General features: G+C 40.0%; 1 protein-coding gene across 1 annotated transcript in view; it reads right to left on the bottom strand.

Annotated features, from left to right (window-relative positions):
- Nucleotides 1-19,751, bottom strand: part of LOC128071343 (nesprin-1-like) — a 94,691-nt gene extending 74,940 nt beyond the window's left edge. The window contains exons 1-4 of the mRNA XM_052664219.1: nt 19,585-19,751; nt 17,408-17,602; nt 12,990-13,115; nt 9,592-9,747 (exon numbers count right to left, since the gene is read on the bottom strand). Coding sequence (XP_052520179.1) covers nt 9,592-9,747; nt 12,990-13,115; nt 17,408-17,602; nt 19,585-19,698 — 591 coding nt within the window. The 5' untranslated portion in view covers nt 19,699-19,751. The remainder of the gene's footprint in view (nt 1-9,591; nt 9,748-12,989; nt 13,116-17,407; nt 17,603-19,584) is intronic.
- Nucleotides 19,752-23,430: the final 3,679 nt, after the last annotated feature.

Here is a 23,430-nt window from a genome sequence, read left to right as displayed (position 1 = left end):
TATCACTGACTCAATGGACATGAGTTTGGGGGGACTCCAGGAGTTGGCGATGGACAGGGAGGCCTGGCATGCTGCGGTTCATGGGGTTGCAAAGAGTCAGACATGACTGAGCTACTGAACTGAACTGAATCTCTATGCATTTTTTTATTCTGGACATTTCATATAATCAGAATCAATTGATATGTGATCTTCGTGAGTGGCTCCTTTCACTTCACATAATGGTTTTAAGATTCATCCATATTGGAACATGCATCAGTACTTCATTCCTTTTAACTGCAGAATATATTTTTTTCATGTGGGTATAGCACATATTTTGGGACTCCCTTGTGGCTCAGCTGGTAAAGAATATGCCTGGAATGCAGGAGACCTGGGTTTGATCCATGGGTTGGGAAGATCCCCTGGAGGAGGCCATGGCAACCCACTCCAGTATTCTTGCCTGGAGAGTCCCCATGGACAGAGAAGCCTGGCAGGCTACAGTCCATGGGGTCACAAGAGTTGGACACGACTGAGTGACTAAAGCACAGGACAAAGCACAATTATTTATCAATTCATCTACGAACGAACATGTGAGTTGTGTCCACTTTTGGGCTATTATGAATAATGCTGCTATGAACATTTGTGTGCAAGTGTTTGTCTGGACATAAATTTCACTTCTTTGGGAGTGTATACCCAGAAGCAGACTTGCTGAGTTGTACAGTAACACTACAGATTGTTTTCTAAATGCCTATACCGTTTTACATTCCCACTCTCAATAGAGCTCCAATTTCTTCACATCCTCACCAATACCTGTCATTATCTGTCTTTTGGATTACAGTCATCCTAGTGGATATAAAGTGACATTTCACCGAGGTTTTGATTTGCATTTCCCTGAAGGCTAATGATATTGAGAATCTTTTCATATTCTTGACCATTTGTATGACTTCTTTGGAGAACTGTCTGGTCAAATTCCATGCCCATTTCTTAAATTTTTTTTTTATTACTGACTTTTTTTTCTTGTTGTTCCTTATACATTGTAGATACAATGGATTTATTTTCTTATTTCTAGGACTAGAATGATCCTTTTGAGAATTCTAAACTTTTCTGACTTCATAATACTCTTGTCTTTGCAGTACTGGTTGAGATACTATGGAATGCTTCTAGTTCAATTAAACTGCATGTTAGTAAAATACAATGTTATTTGAGTGGCAAGAAGATGATCCACTTTTGCAGACATTCTCTACGGTCAAGTTGATAATGCTAGACTTCTGCCATCCATCTCACTGCATTAAACACTTACCTCTCAGTTTTCCTTTTTACACTAAACATTTTATTATGAAAAACATCAGACATACAGAAAAGTTGAAGGAATCATGTGGTAAACAGCTATGACATACTCCCTAGACTAAAACTGTTAACATTTTGCTACATTTTGCTTTAATACATATATGCCATTTTTCCATATATCTATTTTACTTTTCAATGATTATTTAATGAATTTTCTTTTTCAAATGAATGTGAAAATATTTCTAAGGTGTTATACACTTCCTAGTTAGCAATTCTGTCAGGGTTGGCTCTGTTATTGATTAGGTAAATAATATTCAAGGTTCCTTACAGCCCCAAATCTCTGTGATTCTGCCTCTTAGAAAAGGATGGGAGCTAATCACATGAAAAAGAATAAAATACCTAGGAATAAACCTTCATAAGGAAGCAAAAGATCTGTACTGTAAAAACTGTAAGATGCTGATGAAGGAAATTGAAGACTATACAAAGAGATGTGAAAAAAACACAAAAAAAACAAACTGTGTTCTTGGATTGGAAGAATCAATATTGTTAGAATGACCATACTATCCAAAGCAATTGACAGAATCAATGTAATCCCTATCAGATCACCAATGGCAGTTTTTATACAACTGGAACAAAAAATTTCAAAATTTGTATGGAAACACAAAAGACTGAACAGTCAAAGAAATCTTGAGAAAGAAAAACAAAGCTGGAAGAATCAGGCCCTCTGACTTCAGATTATACTACAAAGCTACAGTAATGAAAACAGCATGGCACTGGCACAAAAGTAGGCACATGGTTCAGTGAAAGCCCAGAAATAAATCCATGCACCTATGGTCAATTAATCTACAACAGAGGAGCCAAGAATATACAGTGGAGAAAAGACAGTCTCTTCAATAAATGTTGATGGGAAAATTGGGTGGCTACGTGGAATGAAATTAGAACATTCTCTAACACTGTCTACCAAAATCAACTCAAAATGGATTAAAGACCTGAATGTAAAACTGAATACTATAAAAACACTTGGAGGAAAACACAGGTGGAACAGTTATTGACATAAATTCCAGCAATATCTTTCTCGATCCATTGCATAGAGTAACGGAAATAAAAACAAAAATAAACAAATGGAACCTAACTAAACTTAAGAGCTTTTGCACAGCAAAGGAAACCATAAACAAAATGAAAAGGCAACCTACAGAACAGAAGAAAATATTTGTAAACAATGCAACTGGCAAGAGATTAATTTCCAAAATATATGACCAGCTCACACAGCTCAAAAAAAAAAAAAAAAAAGATGAAAGAAATTCAATCAACAAATGAGCAGAAGATCTAAATAGACATTTCTCTATAGAAGACATACAGATGGCTGACAGGCATATGAAAAATGTTCAATATCACTAATTGTTTGAGAAAAACAACTTAAAACTGCAATGAGATATCAACTCATACTTGTCAGAATGACTATCATCAAAAAGTCTACAAATACTTAATGCTAGAGAAAGTATGGAAAAGGATCCTTCCTACACTGCTGGTGGGAATGTAAATTGGTGTAGCCACTATGGAGAACAGTATGGAGGTTCTTTCAAAACTAAAAACAGAGTTGCTGTATGATCCTGCAACTCTACTTCTGGGCATAGATGTAATTTGAAAAGATAAATGTACCCCTATGTCCAAAGCAGCACTATTTAGAATAGCCAAGACATGGAAGCAACCTAAGTGTTCATCAACAGATGAATTATTCTTAGCTATAAAAGATAATAAAATAATGACTTTGAAGTAATATGAATGGCTTTAGAGATTATCATATTAAGTGAAGTAAGTCACAGAAAGGAAAATATTATACGATACCACTTATATGTGGAATCCAAAAAAAATTATATAAATGATCTATCTTATTTACAGAACAAAAGTAGATTAACAGACATAGAAAACAAATTTATGGTTACCAAAAGAAACAGTGACTGCAGGGAGGGAATTAACATATATACACTACTATATATAAAATAGATAACTGACAATGCCCTACTGTATAGCACACAGAACTATATTCAATCTTATAATAACTGATAATTGAAAATAATCTGAAAACTTATATATATATATACACACACACATTCTGAATCACTGTCCTAAAAACCTGAAACTAACACAACACTGTGAATTAACTATATTTCCATTTAAAAAACAGTTGAAAAAAGATACTGAAGAAGTTTTCTCCAAAAAAAAAAAAAGTTGGGAATTAGACTATAAGCCCAGGATATTCAAGCCAGGTCCAGCTTAGTGAGCTGCCTAGACAGCAAACCCCACAACCTGCCATAATTTTTGAAATGTTACCATTAGAAATTCACTCTTTTGAGTTAATATGATATCTTAAAATAAAAATTTCTCTGGGTAGAGGTGATGCTTATGAACCTATTAAGTATTTCCACATTGGTATAATTCAGTTTACCATTAATTTTTCTTCTAGGCAGAACAATAGTGCATTTACTTGTTGTGGGTATTGATGGGAATGGAAAAAAGAAAACACAGATTAAAAGTTTTAGACACAAATTTCACCTATATCAAGTTCTACCAAGACAGTCCTGAAGAGCACGATTCCTCCAGCACCAGTTTCCTCTCAACCTCTGACAGCAGAGTGTAGTTCCATCTGCTGGAATGCTAAGATTTTGAACTTTCTGGTGTATATAACTTTCTTTTTCATTCACAGAATATCAGAATCACGCTAATATTACAATTTTGGCTTTGACTGCTATCCAAGCTGAAACTATATTTTCATAGTTGAAATTGCCCAGAGCAACTGTTTTCCATACAAAGTTTGAAATCCCTGCCCTTCAGACGTCAGATGCTGTGTAGCTCTGCTCTGTGCAGTGCCTCTGAGTCTTCCCTCGAATCCTGGCCATGAGCAAGAACAAATTCTAGGGCTTTTAGCAACAACACTTGAGTGAAGACAACCGCACAACAGAAAATATTATCTACTTCTTTGAGAGGTAGGTATTAGGTTAAAAGAGGGTAATACCTACCCTGTTTTCAGAGACAGGGAGAGAGGAGGTTAGATACATTTGAGGGTCACGTTGACCAGTAAAGCTTGAGTTTTTGATACACGTTGCAATATAATGTTATGGTCAAATACCAGAGGCAGATGAGATTCGAAAACAGTCTCTATCACTTACTACTGATTATGACCAGGGCAAGATTATTCATCTTTCTTAAGCTTTATTTTCATTGTTTGTAAATTAATTTTCCATTTGTCCCAAATTTCATTAAATGTTTATGGCTTGGAGTAAACATGTGTCTGCTATATGAAATGTCTTATGCACCGGAACACTGTAGGCTCATAATAGAATATATTCTTCAAACAAGAAAATAATTCAAGAAAGTGACCAGTACATCCTAGAGCTAACAAAAGTTAAATGCTCAGTCACTTCAGTCATGTTCGATTCTTTGCAACACCATGGATCATAGACCACCAGGCTCCTCTGTCCATGAGATTTTCTGAGCAAGAATACTAGAGCGGGTTGCCATGCCCTCCTCTGGGAGATCTTCCCAATCCTGGGATCGAATCCAAGTCTCTGGTGCTTCCTGCTTTGCAGGTGGATACTTTACCACCTGAGCCATCAGGGAAGCCCAACAAAAGTTAAGCCTACTTAACTACTATTACTACTGGTAGTACAACTATATACGAAATTTGCGTTTTTAACACTTTTTTCTCTTTGACACACATGTATTCATGAAGCAGCTTGAATACATGTTTCTAGTCTTTTTCACACACCACGCAAATGTTATTTTCATTTTACTTGCTTTCACAGAGTAGCAGTTGAAAGAAGGAACAGGTAGGCCATAAACACTGGTTACAAACTGGTGCCAAAAGCTTTTCAAAAGATTTAAATTGATAATGGGGACAGCATTTTCCTTTTGGTTTGTTCTTTGAGGTCAGTGGAAGCCCTCAACTTATTTATCAGTTTAGCACATATTTGTGTTTTCTCAAGGGTTTAAACACATTGCACCACCAACAGCTGACAAACACCAGCTAAAACCTCCAGAGTGTGAGGCAGCTGAACAGGAAACACATCCTCTTCTGCTTCAAATATTTTTACCATGACAATCTGAAAGAACACCGAGCAATTACAATGATGATATATTTATATCTCAGCTGGAATTACACACAGCTCTACAAACCAAAGCAGGAATGAAAGCAAACGGAAGCCATGACTATCTACAGGCACAACAGTCCTTCCAGGGGCTCTACTTGAAGGCAGGACACTTTTCCGTTACCTCAACTCTGCAGTGGTCACGCACAGGGTGGCCCTCTCCTCCTCGTCTGGAGCCCCAGTCAGTTCGTACTTCTCACCAGTTGCTTTCATTGGAATATGAACACACTGCTTGGTCTTTAACCAGGGGATTATGCCTTGCTTCACTAAAGTTTTTAACTTTTTAAACTGAGACATAGGCACAAGCTCGTTTCCTTTTGTGGTTGCATGCTTGACAGAAGTTCTCCGGAAACACTAACTCAAGAAGTAGTAACTGGTCTATACTTCTCCTTCTGGTTATATCCTGGCAACTCGGGTATGAATACACATGACTAAACTTTTGCTGATTTAATTGTTTGTGTGCTGTGCTTAGCCTTGTCTGTGTCGTGTCTGACTCTTGCAACCCCATAGACTCTAGGCTGCCAGGCTCCTCTGTCCATGGGATTCTCTAGGCAAGAATACTGGAGTGGGTAGCCATTTCCTTCTCCAGGAGATCTTCCCAACCCAAGAATCAAATATGGGTCTCTTGCATTGCAGGCAGACACTTTACTGACTGAGCTACAAGGGAATCTTTAGACTGAAGCAATGTGAGAAGGGTATGCTTCAGCTTCAGGCCTTAAGACATTCAATATAGAAGGTTTCTAGACACACTGTTTCTGCTTCCTCTTTTTTTTTTTACTTGTCTTAGTCTACTCACAGGTGCAAGGTATTATTCTCTTCACAGAATGTTATATGATCAACAGGCACTTTCAGAATGTATTTCTAAACAGACTGTGGCCTAGCTATATGTAAGTATGCTGAGAAATTTTACAACATAACTTTTTGTCCTTTTCTAGCTTTACTGACATATAGATGACATATAACATTGTATAAATTTAAGATGTACAATATGATGATTTGATACTCATATATACTGTGAAATGATTACCACAAGGTTAATCAACACGTCTAGCACTTCACATAATTACCATTATTTGATGTGTAATGAGAACACTTAAAGAAAGCTGAGCACCGAAGAATTGATGCTTTTGAACTGTGGTGTTGGAGAAGACTCCTGAGAGTCCCTTGGACTGCAAAGAGATCCAACCAGTACCATCCTAAAGGAGATCAGTCCTGGGTGTTCATTGGAAGGACTGATGTTAAAGCTGAAACTCCAATACTTTGGCCACCTGATGCAAAGAGCTGACTCATTGGAAAAGACCCTGATGCTGGGAAAGATTGAAGGCAGGAGGAGAAGGGGACGACAGAGGATGAGATGGTTGGATGGCATCACCGACTCAATGGACATGGGTTTGGGGAGACTCCAGGAGTTAGTGATGGACAGGGAGGCCTGGCATGCTGCAGTTCATGGGGTTGCAAAGAGTCAGACACGACTGAGCGACTGAACTGAACTGAACTGAGAACACTTAAGATATACTCTGTTAGCAACTTTGAAGTATATAATCTGGTCTGTTGACTATAGTCCCGTGCTGGATGTTAAATTCCTGGAACTTGTTCAGCTTGTAACTGGAAGTGAGCATCCTCTATACACGATGGTTTTCATACATAGTACTAGTCTTCCTAAGCCAAAAAGTATTACATACTCATAATCTTCTCACCCTCCAAAATATTCAGAAACCTTGTCATTATTTTACATTTAGAGGAACGTAAGAAATAAAATAAATGTCCTAAAATCCTATCTTGATAACCAACAGTATAAATGAACACTCAGCTGTTCTAGGTACCGGAGATGCAAAGAAAAGGTTTGTCCTCAAGAGCCTCAGAGTCTTCAAATCAAGTCGCAAACATAAAAAGAAAATGAGAAGAAGGGAGCAACAAAGGAATAGTGTACTATCACACGATGGCATAGACCAAAAAGTAGTCGGGAGTTCAGAGAAACAGGAAAATACAGCGGTCTGAGCATCTCAAACAGTGGCAGCATAGGAGTGTTGGAATTCAAGAGAAGGGGATAGATTAGAAAATCAAAAACGAAGGAATGAATAGTCTAGGCAGGAAGTTTAGGCAAGAAGAATGGCCTGAGCAAGATCTTGGGGTAGAGGATCTCATGGTAGGTTTGGGAAAGTGATGGGAGCCAGTATTTAAAGTGTTATGGCTCTGAAAGCTTCACAGACCTCAATTAGTTAGAGAAACGGATCTAGTCTAATTCATTTCACATGATCTATTAGAAAGTACTGAGTCAGCAAGCAGTGCTAGACTTGCCTCAGTTTTAAGAAAAACGGATGAATAAAGCTCACAAGGGTAACATAACACTGCTATGATCATTCTCAAATGACTATATCCACCCAATGACTTTTATTTATATATGCTATGACAAAATCTTTACATTAAAAAAAATTAAAAAAATTTACTAAATGATATAGATTCTGGATTGAAGACTCAGAAAAGAATAAAGTGTGACGAATATCAACACACACCATTTAAGTTCCTCACTGGGTTCACTGAGAATGTACAACCCTGGGAAACGTGATTAAATGAATTTTGAATGCAAATCATTGACGTGCTTAACGAAAATCATCTCTTACAATTCTTTCTTTCAAAAACACACACACATACACACACATGTGCGCGTGCGCACTTGCTAAGTGTACTCCAGAATTTTTCTCCATTTCATCCTTCCCACAGCTACTTTTCTCCAGCCAGGTTCTCTCTCTGCTCTATTCCTGTACCTTTTTCAGGCCCCAACCTTGTCTAACACATCCACTTTTCCCCCTATACCAAGCCGTCTTTTCCACTCTGATCTCAGCGCTCAGTTCAAGATTTATCCAGTGCAATAAGCACTTCCTTCATTCTTTGCAATCCACACAGTCCTTAGTTTGCTTACATTTTGTATATTGTTTTACTTATACCTGGTTTTCCTCTTCACTGTATATGTTCTTTTTAACCGATTTTAGTCTCAGCTCAATGGTAAACTACACAGTAGGGACATCTACTATAGCTTGGGAAATTCACAATAATTAATGTGACTGATTCGTTTAACAAATATGCATCGTAACCTATTTCGTGCCAGGCAAGGCAATGAAGGTACAGTAGGGAACCCTACAGACATGGTTCCCGCTCCCTGAAATGTATGATCTCCACTCCTTGTCACTCCAGCAATCTTTCTCTTTCATTTCCAAATCAAAACCCATTCTGGGATATCTTTTAAGGTATTGTGCACATAGAATGTGGGCTTCCCAGGGGCACTAGTGGGAAAGAACCTGCTTCCCAGTGCAGATGATGTAGAACATGCAGGTTCGATCCCTGGGTCAGGAAGATCCCCTGGAGGAGGGCATGGCAGCCCACTCCAGTGTTCTTGCCTGGAGAACTCCATGGACAGAGGAGCCTGGTGAACTACAGTCCATAGGGTTGCAAAGAGTTGGACACAACTGAAGTGACTTACCCCGCATGCCCTTTGAATGCACTTATTAAATGAGTCAAGTATGGCTAAAAATGTCATATACCCATGAATTGTGAGGAAACAACTATCATAAATCAAGAGCAATAAGAAATGTTAAATGTACAAAACCGAGCTTCCCCAGTTGCTCAGCAGTAAAGAACCTTCCTGTATGCAGGAGATATGGGTTTGATCTCTGGGTCAGGAATATTGCCTGGAGAAGGGCATGGAAACCCACTCCAGTATTCTTGCCAGGAAAATCCCATGGACAGAGGAGGCTGGTGGACCACAATCCATGGGGTTGCAAAGAGTTGGAAACGACTGAAGTGACTGAGCATGCATACACATACAAACCACTCACAGCATCAGCTAAAACTGCAAATAAAACCATGCTTTTTTACCTATTTTAAGTATGAAAGGGACCACCAATATCAACCTAGCAAAACCACATCTCTGTACCACATAACTGTACTTCCTTTTAAAAATATTTTGACAGCCAATAAAAGAAAGAGCAAGAGAATCCAGTTTGGATACATTTAAAATAGAGTGTTAAGAAATAATTGTCTAAATTTGAAGCATTGTCATAATAAGCCCAGAGTTTTCCTCTATCCAAATGGGATGGGTCCAAATGTGGACACAGCCACAGACATTTCAAATAATCTAGTTCTCAGCCTTTTCGAGCGGATGCTGAGTGTCTAGAGTCTGTCTCACCTGGTGGCATAGTTCTTCCCACTGCCTCTGCAGAAGCTCCATGCGTTCGTTAAGGATGGAGATGTCATCTGCGCTGATGTAAGCACAGAGAGCCTTCTTCAGCAGTGTCAGCTGTGCCAAGTCATCTGTCCAGCTCCCAACTGCGTTTTCCAATTCCTAGATTTTTTTTTAAGGAAAGCACAAAACTTGAATACCCACGGGCATCTATCATCACCAATTTCTCAAGCGTATTTGAACTCCCCTCTTGATGTCTCTGGGCTTCCAGGTGGCACCCGGGAATGCAGCAGTCATGAGGCTCGGGTTTGATCCCTGGGTCAGAAAGATCCCCTGGAGGAGGGCATGTCAACCCTGTATTCTTGCCTGGAGAATGCCATGGACAGAGGAGTCTGGCAGGCTAGAGTCCACAGGGTCGCAAAGAGTTGGACACAATGAAAGTGACTTGTCACTGGCACTTGATGTCATTACCTTTCCATTCCATTCTATTTGAACACCCAAACTGGTATCAGATCTGATGGTAAAACCTGAATGAACTTTTTGACCAACCCAACACTTTATTTGCTTCCTACATAATCTGATAATTTGCCAGGTTCTTCTGATACAGTACCAGGTTGCTTGCAGAATCTTTCCTAACTGGAAATGGAGATCTATTTTCCACTTCACTGACCACCTCTGATTGTCTTTCCTAGTTTAAGTTTCATCACCGTATTGATCTTGCTTTTAAAATCAGTTTTATAAAATCCTTTACCTTTGTCTCTAGTGACCGATCATGTTTGTGAAATACTTTTTAAAAATCCAAACTACTAGATTTAACTCTCATCTTCAAACACTATCAATTGCTACAGACTTATTGATACACTGTAGCTAAAAAGATGTGTTGCTGGTATTACTTGATTTAAAATAATGAACTGAATATGTTTACCGCAGAAGAAGAGAGATTGTTCAGTTACTGGTAAAATATGTATTTTGTCCTTCTGCGGAATAATTTCAGGAAAAAAAATCCATATAACAATATTTGAATGTTTTTTCAACAGTTTTTGCAATGCTTTGAGCAGATGACTAGTTTTACAATTTGTATAGCTCTTGCTTTTTGCCAGCTGTTGATGTTTTTAGATTCCAGCTAATTTTGTTCGTGAGTAGAATATTTCACACGGCTTTTACCTTCTCTTTTGTCTCATCAAACAGGAGACAAGTTTCCAAAGGAAAAGACAATTAACGGTAGTCTGAGGCTAACTTCTCAGGCAATTTAAGCAAACTAGGTTTTAGCCAGAATTTTCTAGGTAATTGCTTTGTTTTGCTGCTAAGGTGGTTTGGGGGAAAGAGTAGCAGAAAGCTGGACTGAAATGCATCCTTCTAATCTCCAAACTTAATAGCAGGGCGTGTTTGTAACTGTTGTGTATTTTGGGACCCAAGGTCCCATGGTAACAGTGTTTGGCTGAAAGACCAAACCATCCGGGAGTATTATTTTTGCAGCCTTTCTGTTTATATCTGTAGTCATATTAAACTCCCATATCAATGTAAAGATTTTCTTCTTTTTTATACCAATTTCCAACTCTACCCCAAACCCAAATATCAGATTTGGTGTATGCGTTTAAAAAAGAAACACCACCACCAGGGACCAGCTGCTACAGACTCACGCACTACATTTTAGATGTTTGTGTGATAAAAATAAAGCCTTTGGATTCAGGAAACTCTGATAATTACCAACTTTGAAAAGTTATTAAACTTCTAGCTGCTTCATTTTCCACATCTGTAGAAGGGAAATAACAGACTGTCCTCAGGAGCTTTGCGTTCATGCCAACTGAGATAACACTGGTCAGCCATGGGCACACAGGGGCCCACTAAATGCCCATTCCTGCCTGTTGAAAATTTTCTTTAATCATTTGTCATAGATTTACAGTCAAAGACTTAAATATTTTTTAATCTTTGCATAGTACTGACTTTACATCTCTAGATAATATTTCACTCCCTTATCATCTGTTACGTAAAGTACACTACCTTTGTTTTTCCTAAACCCGCCTCTTTTCAGTTTCAAAGATCATCTTCACATTTTAATACTGAAGAAAAATTCTTATAGCTACTCTGTTAATGATTTCTGGACTTCTTTAAAAATTAACCTTTCTTGGGACTTCCCTGGTGGTCCAGTGGCTAAGACTCTGAGCTCCCAATGCAGGGGAACTGGGTTCAATCCCTGGTCAGGGAACTAGATTCTACATGCCTCAAATAGAGATCCTGTGTGCTGCAACTAAGATCTGGTGCAGCCAAATAAATAAATAAATCTTTTTTTTTTTTTAATTAATCTTTCTTAAAGGCTTCTGACTTCTTGGACAAAGTGAAACAGAGAACTTCTGATCAAAATCTAAATCATTTATATCTGTGTGAAGTTTTAAACAAAGTCATTCCAGTATAGTAATTTACAAATGACTTGGAGAACATGAGGACATGTTTTACTGGAGGGAAAAAGCATCTTTAAAGATAACTTTATTTTGATCTGCATATTGCTCAGCGGAGAACTGCTGTCTTGGCACCTGACTTGGCTACACAGGAGTGAATGGAACAAATCCTGCAGACACTAAATCATGTTGGTCTCACTGAGTGCCCCGTGCAGGGGGCAGCCTGTATTAGCTACTGATTGGCCTCCAAGTGCCATTTGAGGTGTTGCTCACAATCTCTAAATTGAGAGGGCCCTGAAGATACAAAGGACTGTGTGTCTCAACGCAGTAAGTGAAATCAGCTACTGATAGTTCCTGTTTTTCTTACAGAAAAGAGCCTAGAGGGCAGGTTGTGTTTCTCCAAGGACCATGGTCTACAGAATTTCCATGCTGCCGAGCCTCACTCTTCTATATGTGAACTAGACTTTTTTGCTGAATGACTGTCCAGTGTGGACGGTTTAGAAGGATTGTCTTTATTGCTCTTAATCTAGGTTTTAAATGTCTTTTAATGTTGTGTTTTACATTTTCATTGACTCACTCATGGCAATCCATACACCAGTCTATAATTTCATCAACTGCAGTAAATCAATAAGCAAGTTTCACCAGAGTTGCCTGCCCTAATGCAAGATACCAGAAACTTGCACCTACATGTAGACAGTTTCAGGAGCTCAACTGAATTATGCTTTCAAAGGCATCACACTAGAAGCACAAGAAAGTGGAAGTGTTAGTCACTCAGTTGTGTATATCTCTTTGTGACCCCATGGATCCTAGCCTGCCAGGATCTGTCCGTGGACTTCTCAAGGCAAGAATACTGGAGTGGGTAGCCATTTGCTTCTCCATGGCATCTTCCCAACTCAGGGATCCAACGCTGGTCTCCTGCATTGCAGGCAGATGCTTTAACATCTGAGCCACCAGGGAAGCCCCAAAGCACAGGTAGGTGACAGTTAAAAGCTTAGTCCAGTGGCTTACCTTGCAGCACATCTGCTCCGTGTGGAGCTCTTCGTGATGATCTGGGAGAGGCTGGGAAAGCCTCTTTTTGAAAGTTCGTAGTTTCTCCAGAGAATCAGCTATTCCAGTCTCACATTTTTCCCAGTCCTAGAATGGGCAGAGAAAGAAATTTTAAGGAATAGGAAGTTAGAAAACAAGAAAAACTCTCTTCTCAACTCCCAGACAATGGATTAAAGTTACACTGATGAGTACTGCAAAGGGATCCACATCCATAGCCATCGAATCAATAGCAGAAGAGCTGAGCTCTAAACTTTTCTCATTATCTGCGTGACTTCAAGCAGGTGAGGGCTATGTCTCAGTGTTCCTTGCTGCTAAGTCGCTTCAGTTGTGTCCGACTCTGTGCGACCCCATAGACAGCAGCCCATCAGGCTTCACCGTCCCTGGCATTCTACAGGCAAGAACACTGGAGTGGGTTGCCATTTCCTTCTCCAATGCATGAAAGTGAAAAGTGAAAGTGAGGTTGCTCAGTCGTGTCTGACTCTTAGCGACCCGATGGACTGCAGCCTACCAGGCTCCTCCGTCCATGGGATTTTCCAGGCAAGAGTACTGGAGTGGGGTGCCATTGCCTTCTCCGCAGTGTTCCTTATGAAAACTGAAATAATACAAACTCTCAAAAATTGCGAGAGAATGCAAGGAAACAATAGGTGTCAAGATGTCGAGGACAATGCCCAGAATATAATGAGTTTTCAGAAATGTTTTCTGCATCCAAATCAGTCTACAGAGGTAAGAGTATAAACACACTACTTTGCCTCTAAGCCCACCCATAACTGCACTCATGTCTTTATTATCTCAACACACTATAAGGGGTAGAAAGGAGGACATGGAATCTCTTTCAGGGTGAAAAAACATATTAGGTACGAGAAGTGATGTGAAATGTAAAGGTAGTGTAAACCTGGCTCTGATTCAGTTCAACACATGAACAGCATGAACTAAAGCAAACACTGTAGGGGCAGAGAGAGAACTGAAACTTTTTAAACGTACATTTTATATGTCAGTACGGATCAGTACTCTGAAGGAGGATGCAACAGGTGGAGAGGTAGAGTACTGGGACTTCCCTGGTAGTCTAGGGGATAAGACTATGCTCCCAGTGCAAGGGGCCCAGGTTTGATTCCTGGTCAGGAACTAGATCCTGCATGCCACAGCGACAGAGCCGCATGCTGCAACAAAGATTGGAGATCTAGCAACTAAGACTCAGAGAAACCAAATTAATTAACTAATTTTAAAAAAAAGAGGTAAGAACATGATTGTAAGGAATGTGGTCGATCTCTGCTGCTGCTGCTGCTACGTCGTGTCAGTCGTGTCCGACTGTGTGTGACCCCATAGACGGCAGCCCACCAGGCTGCCCCGTCCCTGGGATTCTCCAGGCAAGAACACTGGAGCGGGTTGCCATTTCCTTCTCCAATGCATGAAAGTGAAAAGTGAAAGTGAAGTCACTCAGTCGTGTCCGACTCTTAGTGACCCCATGGACTGCAGCCTACCAGGCTCCTCCGTCCATGGGATTTTCCAGGCAAGAGTACTGGAGTGGGGTGCCATTGCCTTCTCCTAGGTGCTGACAAAAGAAAGCATACATGCTGTGGTTGTGTTTCAGAATATTACACACCATCGGTAACAAAGGTTACCTCTAGGAAAGATACTAGGAATTGGATTTGAGTGATAGTGTCATGTAGGGGTAATTTAATTTTTTTTACTCTCTGTACTTCAGTTCTTACCTGAATTTTTTTTTAGACACATGACTTCTTGGGTAATTAAAAAAAGAGTAAAAGAAAAAAAAAGAGAGAGAGAGAGAGCAACCATGATGAAGACCTGATTCTTTACAGCACCCTATGTACAAATCGGAGAAGGCAATGGCACCCCACTCCAGTACTCTTGCCTGGAAAATCCCATGGACGGAGGAGCCTGGTAGGCTGCAGTAAATTGCCCACATCCGGGGTCTCTGTGCCAATTAAATTCAACTCAACAAATCTCCTTCAGTTTGTGTGATACTCTACACTCCTGGCCTCCCTTCCCCCTCCCACAACTTAAATTACTGAGTTCCAGAGACAACTTGAGTTGTTTTTAGTCATCAGTCTAGTGCCAAATTCTGCTACTTTTCTCTTCACATTATTCTTTGGACTATCTTTCATCACCAGTCTTTTCCTGTCTGAGTTCTTTCTATCTTTTCTCATGATGCCTTATTTTCACCATAACAACACACAGTTGCTATTTCAACTGTCTTCTTTGAGACATAATGGCCACCTTACCTCCTTGCTCATAATGTCTTTTGGTTTCTAAATGAACTGATAGCTTGGCCCAAACTTTTCATTTTTTAAAAAAATTCCCTCAGGGAACTTCCTAGAGTATATAACCACATTCCTTCTTCTCATTCACCAGAAAGAACAAAAACAAAACCCAAAAGTCCCAGCTGTCTGTTTTGGACAGAATTGTTCCAATTCCCCTTTATTAAAATATCTTGGTGTTCCCAGGCTATGCTTAGTTCATCAACACTAAGCACGGTTAGGGCAGATAACAGACTCTCTTTCTGCTTAAGCTGAACAACATTCTCAATTAAATCATCTCACATACTGAAATCTCAACATGTGGGCAAGAAATGTTCACTGATCTAAAAAGAGAAAAGGTCAGCTTTTATTCTTCATAATGGAATTAAGAGGTAATAGTGAAGGTGGTCAACACACAGGGCATAGAAATATGATGACTGTATTTCTGGCGTATTTACTCAGCATTCAATTAAAAGTGAAAATAGGTAAGCATCATGGCTGTGGTGAAAAGATACAATAACATGAGACTGTATAAACATAAGAATTTAGCTCCATAAATTCTTTCTTAGGCAAATAGGATCTACTGTATGATCCAAAAATAAAAAATACAACTTTAACAAGAGAATAGGGATTCCCCTTCCCAAAGATGGATTAGATGCTAAAGCTATAACCAAGAATTTTACTAAATGAATTATAAGGAAATAACTAAATGTTATGGTCTGCAAACATTTATCAAAGCAGATATTTTATATGCCAACAAACAACAGACAAGGAAAGCAAATGAAATGACTCAGCCATCTCATCTTAGTAAGTCTTAGAAATGTGTCCAAAAGTCAATCACAAATAAAGAAAAAATATATGATTAACATGCTCTCTACAGAATGATTTACAATGTTTTTAATCCTTTACTGAAAGCCAAAAAAGAAGAAAAAAGAATTAGGCATATTGTATTACTGATGAATTGCGCTGTGTGCAAATAATGATTCTCTAACATATGTTGGGTGGCATTTTTGATTCATTGCTTCCTGCACAGAAGGTAATATATTATTCAATAAAATTCAATAGAAAAAAATGAGTGTGCAAACATTAAGTATTCAGAGAAAAAAAAGCAAAATGTGTTTCATTAACTTTATTATTATTACCTTTGATCCAAAAACAGGCCAGATTTAATTAATGATCTCATTAAAGTGCTGGTGATTATCAATGTATATAAAACTTTAGTATTTGTCATGTTCAGTTTCAAGATGTTAATAATATTGACAATAATTACCATCATTTGTTGAGTACTCAGTATGTACCAAGTATTTTGATACAAAATTCACTTTCATTATTTCATTAAATCTTCACAAGGTCTTATGAAAGAGATGTGATCATATCCACTCTACAGATTAGGAAACTGAGGCTTTGATAGGTTGAGTTCGCCAGGTTACCTCGTTTCTTATGGTTTTAACTTAGGTTTATCTGAGTTTAGAGCCCCATACCTTCCTTCAACTGCTGATTTAATTGTGTCTTATGCAAAGAATTGGAAAGTGAGGGAGAAAAGCACATTGTGGGAGGTCTGATAAATCTATATTTCCCTAAACTTTCTGTATGATCAGCATGCTGTTTGTATCCAACTACAGGCTTAATATACCTCCTTGAGATTTTATCTTACAGCAACCTGCTTGGATAAGCTAAGATCAAATCAAGAGTGTCTTCTTGGATAGTTTTCCCTTGCTATAAAAGAAGAGATATCAATCTCGAAAACCAGTTTAGACTCTTAGATTAGGGAGTGGAATCTGCTCTTTGCATTCTTGTCTGGATTTATAAAGTCATCTCATGGCTTCTGGCTTAGCACTGACCATGAATCAAGAGTTCATCACTTGGACGGTCTTATTAGATTTAAAACTACTTTGTTGGGGGATTTTCCTGAAAGACAAACTGCTGAAGATTGGGAAACTTTTCCCGTTGAGGCAAGACAGGACAAAGTCTTAAACGAGACACAGGGGATCAAAATACTGCAAGGTCTGATGTAATGATCAGCATTATTTGATTCACAGGATAACCACATTGGGGAAGCAGCACAACTGTTACGAGGGCGTTTTAAACCTCATGAGGCCCATAGGAGGGAAGAGCTGAACTTACCTGCAGCAAGCCGGCCAGTTTTTTCTTCTGCTCCTCCAGACACACACTTGCTGACTTCCATTTCTCTTGGATCTCAGCGAGTTCGGCCTGCAGGGTGGCCTCAGCCCCGCTGTCAGCTGAAAGCAGAAGCTGCTTGCCAGCCTCCACAGTGAGGATGTAGCTGCCTTGCTGCCGCAGGAACACTTTTTCTTTGAACTGAAAGGAACCGGAGATTTCTGACTTTCTCATTCTTCTCTTCACCATATCCCCGTTAAAAGTGTTTTTAAATAATCCTAAATTTCTGCATCCATAACATGCCCTTTTCCCCTCAAAGCTTTACTGACCCTATGAGTGGGCCCATATGGGCCCGAGTGAAGGAACATATAAATAAATGAGAATTCCACAAACAGGGCTTAGTTTCTGTTGCCAGCTTTTAAACAGTCATGATGCAACAGGAAGACTTCTCTATGAGGCTGATGCAAAGAGACACAGAGCAACGTCTGACCCACCCGGAGGGCACACTGAGGCTTCTTCAAGAGGCAAAAGCTTCATGAGTCTTAAAAGACACGGGGATACAACCAGATGAAGAAGGATCTGGTGTGATGAGGCCAGGAGTCAAGGAGAGAACACCTTCCGCATAGAGAAATGAGGATGGGCAAACTCGCGCGACAGGATAAATTATGAGTTCAGGACACTAGACTCAGTTGCCAGTGGCTAGAATGTAGGATGTCTATAAGTGAGTGGTGTAAGATAAGGCAAGACCAGACCTTGAAGAGGAGATTGATGTTTATAGTAAAAGTGACTGAGATTCATGGAAGAGTATTAAGCCATCAGGTGGAAAATGGAGTGGAAGAAGGTCATATATCGGATACCCTAAGACATGTTAGGGTTTCTCTGGTGGTTCAGTGGTGAAGAAAGTGCCTGCCAATGCAGGAGATGCAGGTTCGATCCCTGGGTCAGGAAGATCCCCTGGAGAAGGAAACGGCAATTCACTCCAGTATTCTTGCCTAGAGAATTCTATGGACAGAGAAGCCTAGTGACCCACAGTACATGGAGTTGCAAGAGAATGAGTCAGCATGATTTAGAGACTTAAACAACAATAACAGAGCTAGGTTAGGGAGTGCTTGCCTATCTAGGGAAGAAATCATGACCACCTCATCTAAGGCAGTGGCAGTGGGGATGAAGACTTGAGAGATATAAGCTGCAAGAAGCGTGAGAAAAAAGAAGAGTAGAGCTCTAGAAGGACTCTAGGGTTGCTGATGGATATAGACCAGTGATGACATTCTCTTGGTTTGGACACATGGAATGGATTGATGGAGAGTGGTTCGTTCAGGGATCATAGATGCTATTGGAACCCACCAAGTATCTTATGTCTGTGATGCAGATAAAGCTAAAAGGTGGCTGCATGCATGAGTTGGAGGCTCAGGAGGTGAATGTGACCAGAAGATCCAAAGTGACCCTTCTCTGCTGGTAGGGAGTCGCGGAAGCCATGTGCAGAGATGGGGTTTCTCAGAGAATCGAGGAGGAAACAGGAAGCAGAGAATGACCTTTTTTTTTTTTTTTTTTTTTAATATGTCTTTATTTGGCCGAGCCAGGTCTTAGTTGCAGCATGTGGGATCTAGTTCCCTGACCAGGAACCGAACCCTGATCCTCAGCATTAGGAGCACGGAGTCTTAGCCACTGGACCACCAGGGAGGTCCCAGAGAATGACCTTTAAGAAAAGAGAAGTCCACAAAATATCCTGGGAGGGACCGATGAGAGGAGGAGGAGGTCTCTATTTAAGAGGCTGGAGTCCCAAACTCCCAGGTGGTGAAAGTAAGGGGAATGGACAAACAGCCCACCCAGGGCTGACCCTTTCACCTTTTCTGGAATATTTAAGGTTCATGTTTAAACGGCTCATGAGTAAAGTATGTATTATCACTGCCAGGTTTTCCTGTCCTTGCCACTGCATTCCCATCCACAATGGGACTCACTGAGCTGCCGAGAGGGCTTTGGGGGTGAAGTCTTTGAAGAAGCTGGGACTTTCACTGTTAAATACGGACTCTGTAATGGATCATTTTGTATATTTCTGCGGACATTTGAGAACAGTGTTTGTTGCCATTCCAGTGTCACTCTAGAATCCTGAAGAACGGGGGTTACGGTAAAGCATGCAGTGAACACACGGAAGAGGTTTAGAAATTGCCTGCTTTGTACCTTACCTGCACTTGATCAAAGAGCGCCCTTGCTTGCTGCAGTGGTATCCGGGCACTCCCCAGACCACTCACGGGCAGACAGGACACCTCCACCAGCCATTTACGGAGCTTTTCTGCCATCTCCCGGTAGCGCTGCCACTGGTGGATCTGGCTGTCGATGATGCCCCGCCTCTGCTGGGCCCGGCGGATCACCCCCTGCCACTGATTACTGAGGAGGGTCAATTTCAGGTTGAACTCATCCCTGGTGAAGAAATAATTACATAAGGAAAACCGCTGTTATCCTGATGAAAGTGTTAGCTGCTCAGTCGTGTCCAACTCTTTGCCACCACATGGACTGTAGCCCACCAGGCTCCTCTGTCCATGGAAGTCTCCAGGCAAGAATACTGGAGTGTGTAGCCATTCCCTTCTCCAGGGGATCTTCCTGACTCAGGGATCAAACCCAGGTATCTTGCACAGAAGGCAGATTCGTTACCATCTGAACTACCAGGGAAGCCCTGTCTAGGACAGAGGTCTTCATATATCATGCTATGATCTACTGTCAGCTCTTCTGAATGTAATTAGAAAAATTAAAAAACAGTCAAACTATCAGCCCACCAGGACTTTCCTGGTGGCTCAGAGGGTAAAGCGTCTGCCTACAATGCGGGAGACCCGGCTTCAATCCCTGGATCGGGAAGATCTCCTGGAGAAGGAATTGGCAACACACTCCAGTATTCTTGCCGGGAGAATCCCATGGACGGAGGAGCCTGGTGGGCCACAGTCCCTGGGGTTGCAAAGAGTCAGACACAACTGAGGGACTTCACTTTCACTTTATCAGTTTGCAGTCAGTGTGTCAGAATAGGTAGACATATCTGTAAGGTCACTGTCATTCACTCTGAGTGCATGAGAAGGGGACAGGACATAAGACAGCAGCTTCGGTGGGAATGACCCCCTGGACACGCCCATCACAACGTATCAGCACGTGACAGCATCTTATGTATGCCACAGCAGGAGAAAGTGAAGAGACCGGCTTATTTACACCCTCTGTCTCCAGCTACACTTATAAACCGCTTTGGATGAACAAAACTGGGTTATTTTAGCTAGAAATCATAAACCACTCAAATAAAATTATGTTGTTTAACAATACTTAAAAAACTGTACTCCATAAACTCTCACTATTCCCTCACAAGAGACAGCCCTAATCTTTAGCAAATTATTTCACATTCTAAAACATCCCTTCTACATTTTAAGCCCACTTTACTCGTTCTTAGAAAAATGTAAACTGTCTAGTCATCATTTTTGAATAAAGATTGTCCATATACTTAGAGACATTAAATTTTATTTAAGCTTTCTCAATATAAGGCTGACTAATCTCAGAACTTTTAGTTGCTTCTTCCTACCTCTGTGTTTCCTAACTTTAAAAAATGTTGGTAGTTTTTTCTTTTTTTAAATTATGTTTTCTTTAGCAGCCAACTGTGGCTCTAGAACTGGTTTGTCCAGTACCAAATAGACTGTAGTAGATTATAGTTCTAGTCACATATTTTAGTACTAAAGTATAACATTACTTGCTCTTTCTCTATTTTACTCATTTTGCTTTTCTTTCTTCTTGTGGATGGGTTCTAATCTGAATTAGATTTATTATTCTGGACTCCTATATTCTTGATATATTACCTAGGGCTACTATAAACTTGAGTTTCCCTGGTGGCTCAGACAGTAAAGAACCCGCCAGCCAATGCAGGAGATTTAAGAGACATGGGTTCCATTCCTGATCCCCTGGAAAACGGAGTGACTACTCACTCCAGTATTCTTGCCTGGAGAACTCCATGGACAGAGGAGCCTGGAGGGCTACAGTCCATGGGGTCACAAAGCATTGGACATGACTGAGCGACTAACACACACACTAAAAACTTTGATTTTGTAACCAAATGTGTTATTCAGTGCTCCTGTTTCTGAAAGAAAATTCTAATGTTTATAATCTATTTGCAATAGAACTAAATATGATGAATTAAACAGTAATAACAGTTAGACTATCAGTGTTTGCAAACAGTGAGTGTATCAGAATAGGTGTACATATCTGTAAGGTCAAATATGATGAATTAGGTTCATGACACTTCCTTAACGATGCAAGCATCTGTCATCTCTGACAACATCTCCAGGACTTGAGGATGTTCTGTAAAAATGAAGAATACCATACAAATTGTTTCCCTATCAGCTAGCGTTCAGGGTCTCTCTGGAGCCTCATCTTCTCTTTGTAGAACCAAGCTGTCTGGAGCTATCTGACAGCATGAGGAACTACTCAAAACATGACACTGGGCTCAGTGCTGAACCTGAACTCTCAAAAACAAAACGTATGAACAAACCTTTAAAACACAATACATTGGTAATCTAGGACCTCTCTTATTTGTCAACATGCTCTCATTTGAATTTTTTTTTCCCACTAGCAACGTTCCAAAATTATCCTCAGATCCAATCCTCATATTTTCATCTCCTTGGTGTTTTTCCCTGCTAACATTTAAAATTAATAGATGTTGGCTTGCACATGAATTTTAAATTTTATTTTACTTAATGATGTGAGCTTTTATAATATTGTCACAGAGAAGGGAGGATAAAACAAAAGATAAGTTGATTGCCTTTGAATGTCTTATTGTAAAGGCCTTAAATTCTTAGTTAAGCTCACATTTAAGTTTGGCTTCCTTGGAATAAATATGGCATCAAATTTTGTTGTTCCAAGTTTAACCATGAAAATCTTTCATGTACTTCCAAAGAAATATCCACTTAAGACTAAAATTGGTTCCAAAACATGAAAAAAAAACCCAACACACTCTTAATCAAAATAATGATTTATTTTCTATTTTGGGCAGGGGGGACTAAGTTAATTATAATCACAACTAGACTCTTGAGAGTCCCTTGGACTGCAAGGAGATCCAACCAGTTCATTCTAAAGGAGATCAGTCCTGGGTGTTCTTTGGAAGGACTGATGCTAAAGCTGAAACTCCAATACTTTGGCCACCTCATGCAAAGAGTTGACTCATTGGAAAAGACCCTGATGCTGGGAGGGATTGGGGGCAGGAGGAGAAGGGGACGACAGAGGATGAGATGGCTGGATGGCATCACCTACTCAATGGACAAGAGTTTGGGTGAACTCTGGTAGTTGGTGCTGGACAGGGAGGCCTGGCGTGCTACAATTCATGGGGTCGCAAAGAGTTGGACACGACTGAGAGACTGAACTGAACTGAACTGGTCTTAATTATGGAAAAGACATACAAATGTGATAAAAGAAATGAGGTTTGTATTCCAAATATCACCATAGAAAATTGATTGGGTAGAGTAAATATTGTTCCTAGGAAAGGTAACATAGGACGAAGCTGCCAATTCACATACCATAAATCTAAAAAGGGGCTAGATTTTACCTCTGCATTTTTCATACAGAGATACTTTGTTAAGTAATAAAGAGAAAGCAGGGTTTCAGACTGAGTGCAATCTGACTTAAGGTAGCAAACCATTTTCAAATCATGGTAAGGGAAACCTGGCTTTTCCTGAGTAAAAACCAGGTACATGAGGGCTAGGCTTGATTCTGTTGCTACTTAGTTATGTGAACTTGGTCAAATGACTTCACGTTTCTGGGCCTCAATTTTTCATTTGTAAGTAAGAGAGATGGTCTAGTGACCTCTGTGCTCCTCTGAGGAATAAAATTTCTGCAACTGTATGAGAATCTTACCACATCTGTTGACACATCATTGACACAATTCATTCTGATCTATTTTAATTCCAGTCTCCTCCAGACCACTAGCAAAGGTTGGCTAGGTGGTTTCCAATTACTCTATGTCCTTCATATAACACAACAGAGGTTCTTTAAAAAGATTCAATACTCAAGTC

Source organism: Budorcas taxicolor, unplaced genomic scaffold, assembly GCF_023091745.1.
Source record: "Budorcas taxicolor isolate Tak-1 unplaced genomic scaffold, Takin1.1 scaffold364, whole genome shotgun sequence".
NCBI classification, from domain to species: domain Eukaryota; kingdom Metazoa; phylum Chordata; class Mammalia; order Artiodactyla; family Bovidae; genus Budorcas; species Budorcas taxicolor.
This window is presented reverse-complemented; position numbering and strand designations above follow the sequence as displayed.